This window comes from Poecilia reticulata, linkage group LG9 (genome assembly GCF_000633615.1).
Source record: "Poecilia reticulata strain Guanapo linkage group LG9, Guppy_female_1.0+MT, whole genome shotgun sequence".
NCBI lineage: Eukaryota > Metazoa > Chordata > Actinopteri > Cyprinodontiformes > Poeciliidae > Poecilia > Poecilia reticulata.
The window spans coordinates 3404434-3414232 of record NC_024339.1 but is presented as its reverse complement, the minus strand read 5'-3'; the positions used below and the strand labels follow the sequence as shown (position 1 = coordinate 3414232).

The 9799-nt window shown below is 37.6% G+C and overlaps 2 protein-coding genes across 3 annotated transcripts in view; one reads left to right on the top strand and one right to left on the bottom strand.

The window, feature by feature from the left end:
- The window catches only part of zbtb26 (zinc finger and BTB domain containing 26), a 1115122-nt gene that overhangs the window by 926404 nt on the left and 178919 nt on the right, over positions 1-9799 (top strand). The gene's annotated exons all lie outside the window — the stretch shown is intronic.
- LOC103469622 (whirlin-like) overlaps positions 1-9799 on the bottom strand; it is a 64517-nt gene that overhangs the window by 1779 nt on the left and 52939 nt on the right. The window contains exons 10-11 of one of the 2 annotated variants that reach the window (XM_008417413.2): positions 2570-2742; positions 460-591 (exon numbers count right to left, since the gene is read on the bottom strand). In XM_008417413.2, coding sequence (XP_008415635.1) covers positions 460-591; positions 2570-2742 — 305 coding nt within the window. The remainder of the gene's footprint in view (positions 1-459; positions 592-2569; positions 2743-9799) is intronic. The other variant, XM_008417414.2, reaches the window with a different exon arrangement.

Genomic DNA, 9799 nt, shown 5'->3' with positions numbered 1-9799 from the left:
CGCACAGCATGTTGGTGGAGAACGTGATGCTAAATGACCTGCAGACGACCTGATCAGGTCGGTAGGTAGATAGGTCAGTCAAACTTTATTAACAACCCAGCATTCTGACAACTATCCCAGCATGCACCGCGCGCTTCTTCTTCTACAGGCGAAAATGAAGTCGGCGGCTGCTTACCTTAGTTGCTAGACCTGTTGTGGCTCAATATTGGTTCATATATAAAGCGCACCGGATAATAAGGCGCACTGTCAGCTTTTGAGGAAATTGAAGGTTTTTAGGTGAGCCTTATAGTGCGGAAAATACAGTAATAATAGAAAAGCTTACTGAAGCAGAGAGATGGTGGAGATTATTTTGTACTGTTAAATTGTCCCAACTTTGTTTGTCTCTTATTAAACCAAAATATGCTAGATAAAATCATGGCTGAAACTCTTAATCAGTACTAATTATTTTTGCCGTCTTACCTGAATGGTCACAATGCGTGGCAAAGGTTGCCTTGTATTCGCTCCTCCCTCTATAGCAATTCCCAACGTGTTGGAATTTTTCATCACTCTGACTAGGGCAGTGTTGAGTGCTGAAATAGGTGAGCTTGTCTGCTGGGAAACAAGGTGAAGACAGGTAAGCAGGAGATGCTCTGTGGTACATCATTTGCCTGCTGATGTTTACTAATGAAATTTTAAATTTGGTCCCAGTAGTGTGTTCAAATGAGTGGAAGCAGTTCATCCTACTTTGAATATTTCAGATTTGTTTGAACTGTCTGCAGGCAGAGATATGTGATCATTATGACATATTGCTATTGTATAATTCAGCATAGCATTTTATCTTTGTGACTTTGTTCATGAAGGCTTAAAGTGTATTAATGTGTTTGATGCTGAGTAAATAAAAAGGGTTTCACAGGAGAAATGGTGTTCCAAGGGAGAAAAGTAAAACTGGATTTTAATGTTAAGCCTGGGTCCATGAAAACAGAAACGCTTTGAGGATTAGGAACATCATCAAGGCCAGGACGGCTCCACACCTCCCAACAATACTTCAGCGCCTACGGGGAACCAAGACTCTTTATCAAAGGCATCATCTTATCAAGGCCAGGACAGCTCATCAGAAATGTTGTAACCTGAACTGATGATTCTTAACTTTACTGTGAAATTGGATAGTCACCTTTTGCTGGGTACTTCTCTCCTGAGCTCCCAAAAAGCATGTTTCTTGGATACAATTACTTATCTTAGTGTTCCAAAAACAACACCACCTGACTCTGATTCCCCAGAGCACTGTCCAATCATTTCTGAGGTCAAAGATTGGGTGCCAGACATTGTCTTTGCACCTGCGTCTGACCCCCGGCAGTACAAAACAGACAGTACTTGTCCGGATCACTAAAATAAAACTTACAATAAACAGAAATGCTGAACGCAGCAGTCTAAAACCAAACCTCAGATTCATCACCTGTCTTCACGTAGAATATAATTATTAACAACTACTGCTGCTAATGGTACTTCTACAAGCTGTAGAATAAAGGGATGGACTCTTATGAAAATTTTTCTTTTTCCATAACTGTGAGCCAGAGCCTAATAAACTGTTTTCTATAGTCTGAACTAATCTGTTGTCCGGTGACAGTCAAAAGCTGACTTTCCATTTTTATCCATCCATTTTTGTGTAAACATTTTGGTATGTTTTTAGTTGGAGAATGCAGCATCTTCAAAATTAATTCAAAATTAAATGCTAGTGATAGTAAAATTTTACAAATCACATTGTCTAAATGTCTTTTATTGCCAAAGAAGTAGCTACTCTTCTGCCTTTTCCTTTCTTCTCCATTATTATTATTATTATTATTATTATTATTATTATTATTATTATTATTATTATTATTATTACCTTTCCCTTGATTTCTAAAATAGTTTGTGTGATGAGATTTTGTTCTACATTAATGTTCTTTTCCCATCACACTTCCCTTATAATAAACAGAATACATAGATCATTTCCTGTAATAAAACTAAACTAATAACATCTGACTGAAGTATGATATAAAAAACAAGCAACACACTCAAGGACACACACTGGACCTGGTTATCAGTAAGGCAGTGATTATTTCCAATGCCTCTGTAACTGATGTCACACTGTCTGATCATTTGTTATCTTTGAAAGTACTTTATCCATTGACTCACTTAGCCAAACAGCTACTATCCCAAAACATTCTTTCACAGTCAACACAGCAGAAACATTTAAGTAAATCTACTCTTCTACCTCAGTTCTGCTCTGCATTTCCAGAACCAGAACCAGAACCAAACATGGAGAAGCAGCATTCAGCTTCAATGCTCCACAAATTGGGAACAAACTTCTGGAAAATTGTAAAACAGCTGAAACACTGAGTTATTTTAAATGAAGACTAAAAACCCACCTGTTTAGAGTTGCTTTTGAAACATTTATAAATCAACATTTTGATGTGTAACGAAGCCACTTGAAAATTGTTGTCTGTGCTCTATAACTTTGTATTTTGTGTGTGTTTTTATGATGTGAAGCACTTTTAACTGCCTTTTTCCTGATATGTGCTATACAAATAAACTTGAATGATGACAGCCTTACTTGTCTTGTGGCCCCTGTAGGAGGCATGTGGGCCCCTTGCAGTTCCAGATGGCTCTGCTTATTTTTGGTTGGTCTTGGGCTGCCATCCTTAGTAAGACCGCTGGTCTCTCCTATATCTACACCGCTGTCTTCACTCAGAGTCTGACCACTGTCTGACAACTGAGACAGGGCACCTGGAGGAGGGAGGATCAGGATAGTACACCTTTTATGAACTTGTATTATCAAAACATGTCGATGTCTACAGATGTTCAAATAAGGTTTGGTCTTTTCAGTGAGCATGTTCAAGCTGTAGCTTTTTCTGTCAACTTTGTCACATCAGTAACAGAAAAAGTACATGTCTAATTTAGAAATCAAATAAAACTGCTTTATTGAAACCTTGGTTCTCATGAAGGCCAAGGCTCATGATCATGATTTTAAGTATAATGATCATTATACTTAAACCAATGGATTGGTCCAGTGAAAAATGGACCAATCCATTTTTCACTGGATTGTTATGCACCCCAGTTTTTCTTTTCAGTCTCATTTCTATTATCTAAACCATAAACTTTAAACTATCAAATCATTTCATGGTTTGACAATTTGGCAGTTTAATTTAACCAATTTTTAAAGTCAATACCTTTCTAAATGCAACTGATTAAAACAGTGGTTATTTAACTTTAACTGTTATATAACAGTGTGGCCAAGTACTGATGATGTATATGTTAAAGAAGATCACACAGAATGTGTATTGAGTACCACAGGTTCTATGCTTGGGCCACATGTTTTACACACTCATAATACCAAAAATGTTGGCTCAACCATGTATATTAATAAGTCTTCCAATGACTTTCATGGCAACAATTGAAGAAAATCCAGCATCAATACATACAGGCTGCTGTGTTGAACCTTTAGCCATGAATACAGGAGGCTTGAATAACATTGTTTAAACAATAAACTTTATTAACCTATTCAACGAAAAGAAGAGAAGTTTCATCAAAGAAACTCTGATCATGAGGAGATTAAAACACAGGACTAAGACAACAATCGTTCTCTTTGCAGCACTTTTGGTTTATGTAGAATTCTGCAGAAGAAACCTTGGAATTACAGGTTCCCCAGGAGGCCATTGGTAATCAACGCTGGCTGCCAGCCTCTTCATCTCCACTGTTAGATGGAGTTTCACCAAGTTTGGCTACCGGCCACTCATGTGCCACTGATGCTGGGCAAACCAAAGGTAAGAAGATGTCCCATATTTCCAAGGTGACTTATGCTAACCATGCATAACTGTTGCTAAATATTCTGTTTGTGACCATAGCTGTTTTCACCACCAGCCTCTAAGACAAAACAAACCCCTGCCCAAGCACTAATGCCACGCTGACCAGACCTAATGTGCCCCCGTTCTAGCTAACATGTTCCAACTGACAACCCTGCAAGCTGTTAGCTGAGCTACTAACTCAGTTCCCAACACGAACATAGCCAGCTAAACAACTACACTCATATTGTCTACTGGAACTCTATTCACAGTAGGTTGTGCTCTGTGCAGAAATAACAAAATTAAATTATATCAGACTTAAATAGAGGGATCCTCAAAATAAATAATAGCACAGGATAATCAGTTTAAGTGTTGATTAAGCACACATGTTTAATGGCGGTGGTGGGAGTTCGCCCTGCAATCGTTGGATGGCCAGTTCAATTCTCAGTCTGCCCGCCCTCGTCGTTTGTGATCCTGGGCAAGAACTTCACCCACCTTGCCGGCTGCTAGTGTTGGTTGAAAAGGCTGATGACAGAGCAGCTGTAGCTACAATCCAGTAGCTTGCCATCATCAGTGTGTGAATGAGCCCTTGGAGATTTCAATTGAAGATAATATAAAAGGCTTTAAAAATAAAATTGATTATTATTCATATTGGACAGTGGATAACACACATACTTTAGATTATACTATAGTATTAAGATGTTTTATTTGTTCCATATTTCTGGGGTTGCTGTGTGAAGGACATACAGCATGTTTTGGTGAGCCAAAACATGCTTGTCTGAATTAGCCAAAATTATTTAACACTGCAAATTCCTCATCTGTTTTTTCAGTAGCTACTTAAAATTCATATGAATTGTAAGCTGTAACATCATTGCATTATTTTATTGGTTCTATTTTGATATTTTTACTGTTGTACCTTAAGTTACTTTATTTTAATCAAGTTTGTTGATTAAAATGTTTTAATTGTAAAGTTTAATTTGTTTGGTTAATAGCACTTGTATATTTGAGAGAAGCTGTTTGTATTTTATTTCATATACCTGTGTAGCATCTTGCTGTTCAGATAACGCCAGTGATGAACTTATGCATTCATCTATTGCCTTATCACACAGGTATTTATGAATACTGAGACTGAACAATTTGGCTATTTTCTTAATAATTGAGTCATGGTTCAACTTAGTAATTTTTATCTAAATTACTAGTTGTATTGCCCTAAACAAATATTGTACAATTGTTGTAGTCAAAACTTGACTCCCGTGTGGCATTTTAGTAAACTACAGGCATCAATTTTGGATGCAAGGTTTCTTTGAATAGGCAGTCTTCCTTTCACAAACAGGGTTTCAGGTGAGTGTCCTCACTGATGCAGTCTGTGGGGTCTGTGGGAAAAAAACCCAATAAAACTTGATGTGGTTCAGAGGTTGTTTTTTTTTACCAAGTCATATGGTCATGTTTGCTGTGACATCCTTCTCTTTAGAAACTGAAAATGGGTTCATGCAATGGATTGGGGTATTTCAGAGTTTTTATCTGAGTGTCTGTGCTCTTTGTAGTTCAGTCTTTCTTGGCTGGAGGCCCAATACATGAAATGTTCTTGCATCTAAGTATTCCACATACATCTGTTAATTATAAGAAAATGGAAGTGACTGGGAATGACAGTAACTCAGTAACAAATTTGTATGCCTGCTCACTCTGCTTACAGAGTGGAGTGAGATATATAGTGAGGAACATATTAAGCAGAAGTCTCCAAGTTGCAGATTCACTAGATGCACATAATAAAGCTTCATGTGGCCTTTAGATTAGCTGAAGAAATGTGCAGAGGTTTTTATGGAATAGGTTTCCATGGCCAAGCAGCTAAATCCATCCACTTACGTTACATTACATTAAGTGCTGAATGCAAAAGTGTAACTTATGCCGTCATTTTACTCTAGAGCAGGGAGATTTTTTCTCAAGATGTGTCGTAATTCTCTCCCTGGTAAATCTAATGAACTAGTTTAGACTTGGTATTTGCCAGGAGACTGATACTTGCCGGACTGCATTCTGTCAAGTGTAGAGTTTGCAATTGATGGTTGTAGTTTTACAGTTATGGAAAGAAACTCTTTGAACATGGTATGACAAGATTTTGGCTAATTTCATGTTCTTGACTTTGTGAAGCAGTTTAGATATATACCCAATCAGCTACAACATGACTGATTACCACTGCACAAAGCAAGGTCTATAGAACTGAATGTATGAGTTAGATGTTGAAGAACCTGAATGGTCGCAATGGATGATATAACAGCTTTAGGGTGAATTAGAATAGAGACGTAAACAAGCTTTTCTCATTCAATTTTACCTGATATCARATTTYTTTTCTGAAGTTATACAGTCCTGCTCACCATTATTGGCACCCCTTCATGATTCGCATAGCTGAGTGAATATCTTCAGAAAAAAATGGAAATGTTCAAAACTTATATCAGCAGGATCTTTCAATTTGAGGTCCAAAGTAATTTTACAAAGACAATTACCATTTCAACATAAATATTTTAATTCCAAAAGACAAAACAGAAAACCAGCATGTGCACTAATATTGACACCCCTCCTTAATATTTGGTTGCACAGCCTTTGGCAGCACTGACAGCCTCCAAACGTTTCTTATATTCATCTATAAGCTTCTTGCACTTCTCAGGTGGCATTTTCTCCCACACTTCTTTTGCAATATGCTCAAGCTCTTGTACATTTGTATGGTTCCTTTCTCCAATGGTAGATTTCAGCTCCACCCAAAGATTTTCAATTGGATTGAGATCAGGACTCATTGCTGGCCATTTTAAAACAGTCTATTTTTTCCCCTTTGAACCAGGCCTGTGTGCTTTGGATCGTTATCTTACTGGAGGACCCAGGATCTTCACCACAAACCAAGTTTCCTTACATTGGGCAAGACATTTCGCTCTAGAACTGCTTGTAATATTCTGATTTCATGATGCCTGTGATACGGTCAAGGCCTCCAGTACCAGATGCCGCAAAGTAGCCTCACAGCATTATGGATCCTATACCATGCTTGACTGTTGCTATGGTGTTCTTTTCTTTAAAGGCTTCATTGCGCCATTTGTAAGCATATTGTTTGTGTGAATTACCAAAAAGCTCCACTTTTGTTTCATCTGTCCATAAAAAAGTTGTCCCAGAAGGATTGAGGTTTGTCCAGGTTCTCTTTTGCGAAGATCCAACGTTCTTTTTAATGTCTTTTCTTCAGCAATGAAGTCTTCCTTGGCCTCCGCTCATAAAGCCCCACTTTGTTTAGTGTGCAGCGTGTGGTACTTGTTGAAACAATCACAGCAGACTGCTCCAGGTTGGTCTTTAGGTGTTAGATGTGGTGGTTTTTCCACCATTCACACCAACCGTCGAAGACTTTTGTCATCAATTTTTCTCTTCCCCCCACGTCCAGGGAGGTTCTTGATCATTCCATGCCAGGAAAACTTCTTAACATTACGCACCGCTGAAACAGGGACACCAAGGTCTTTGGCAATGGCTNCAATGGCTTTATACCCTTTGGAGGTCTTGTGCTTGCAAATAATAGCATTTCTGATGTCCTCAGACAGCTCCTTTGTCTTTACCATTGTCACATGTAGAGATGAACCAACAGGTGGCTTTTAAAGCACCAACATGATCATTCATTGGTTAATTCATGTCACATGTGTGGAGGCAGTCCATCACAAGTGATCTTTATGTGTGATTTGCAACAGGTGAGCCAAAGTGGGTTTTCATACTGATTTGCAGCAAAGGGTGCAATTGGCATTGGCATGATAAAAATTATGTTTTTCTTTGTTTTCCTCATAATGTTTACCTGTTTAAATGCTTTTTATCATTTGCTGTTTTGCATCAAACACATGCTATCAGCAGTAAAATGCTGTTTCACTTGATGAATTTCCTTCAGTAAATATTCCATTATATGTACTTAAACTTCACGGGTACCAATAATGGTGAGCAGGACTGTAAATAGGATGTTATTGAAATATATTTTCCTTTCTGATGAGCTAATAATTTGTTAGAGTGGCTTTGCTTTTCTTGTGATAAGTTTGAAGTTATGACCGTATAGGTTCAGACTGCAGGGAACTGACCACTTTTTCTCATCATGTTATCTCCACAATGAGAACTTCATGTTCTCATTCTGTTTTTACTCCTAGGTTTTATGCTTAGTTTTTAGGACAATAAAGGAAGGTATAAGTCCAGATCCGGCATTATCTGAACATGGAATAAACACAGACAACTTCTCTCATATATACAAGAGTTTATTAGCAAAATGAATTAAACTTTACAGTTAAAATATTTTATTCAGCCAACTCACTGAGCTAGTTACACACGCAACTAAAACTACTGAGAAAAAGCTGAAATGATTAAACTAAAACTACTAGAAGTATAAACTGTCAAAATAGTATCATTAAAATGATGCAATTATGTAATTCAGTATGAATTGACAATATTGAGAATCCAGATTGATTAAATGAAGAAATTGGCATGTATTAATTAGTTTGTCTAATTCAGGTTAATTTATACCAAAATATGTTTGTTATATAGCAATACCAGAAATGAGAGAAAAAAAAACATTTTGCAAAGAAGTGTTTTATTAAATTAAGACTGAAATAGAAATCATTAACCCTTTATGAAAATGTATTCTTCATCTGTTCATCCCACATTGATCATTTAGTCAGAGTAGTAAAATGGCAGGTTGGGAGCGTGTTGCTACTCACAAAATAACGTCTTAAGTGGTCCACAAAAATCCAGTGTTTAGCTGTTTACACAATCTCATTTAAGTCTGAAACATTGTAAATAAAATTAAATGTTTATGAACATCATGGAGCCACTGTGGTGGACTATGCTGGTAGACAAGCTATGTTTTAGAATGTGGGAACCATAAAATGACTTTAGCATCTAAAGTTACCTGTACCTTAGCTTGAAGGAACATTCAAGTAAAATTAAATAAAAAGTAATATAATTGAAAATAACACTTAATGGGTTCACACTCTTATGAAACATAATACAGACATTTAAACTGATCATCCTTGTCAGGATCTGGGGTTGTTTATCTTTGGTTTTGGGTTTTGTTTGCTTCTGTGTTTCTTAGTTTCTCTTTAATTTAGATCAGCTGTGATTTGTTTCACTTTGGTCTAGTTCTTTTGTAGGCATTCTAGTTTCATCATTGTTCTGTGGTAGTTTTTTCTTTTTATTAGATCTGTCATGTTTCTGTTTTACTTAACTTCCGTTATTCCAGTTATGTTTGTTTACTGTTTATAGTTATTCTTTGTTAGTTACTCTAGTTCTGTGATGTTCTTCAGTCTAGCTGTTCTTTAGTATCAGATTTATTTCTGTTCCCCTCTGTACTCTTCATTGCCCACTGTGTCTCTCTCGCTCCCCGTGTCCTCTGTCTGCCTTTCTTCTCTCTCTCCTCACACCTGTTTACCAATCAGTCTGGTTCCTTTGTCTCAGCAATCACCGTCCCAGTACTTAAGCTCCTCTCTTTCAGTCTTTCCTTTATGGTCTCTGTTGTTTCTTCTCCGTTTCTTCTCTGTAATCCTTGTATGTCCTTAAGGTTTTCAGTTTGTGTTTCCTTGGATTATGTTTTGCATTTAGTCCTGGCTTTCTGTGAAATATTTTGTAAGTTTATTTTTCATAATTTTTTCACTAAATACTTCATCATCAACTCCACTTCTCCTTTGTTCTGCTTTTGGGTCCTCCACTAATCAACCGTCATCAATCATGACAATCCTAAGCTATTATTACTGTCTAGGTACCATACTGTGAACAGAGTTCAGATGGCGAGAGATGGCAGCTGACTGTATAGCTCAATAGGTAAGTCACCAGTCTTCCACCCGGGAGACCCRGGTTCGAGGCCAGGCTGGGGGCTGGGGCAAAAAGCTACAACGGTGACATTGAGCTGTCAGTGTGGGTCCTTAGGCAAGACCCTTTGAGCTATATAGCCTACCTCATACCATGAGAGACACAAATAAGCACGACATGCCGGCTCAGACGTCGCCCGG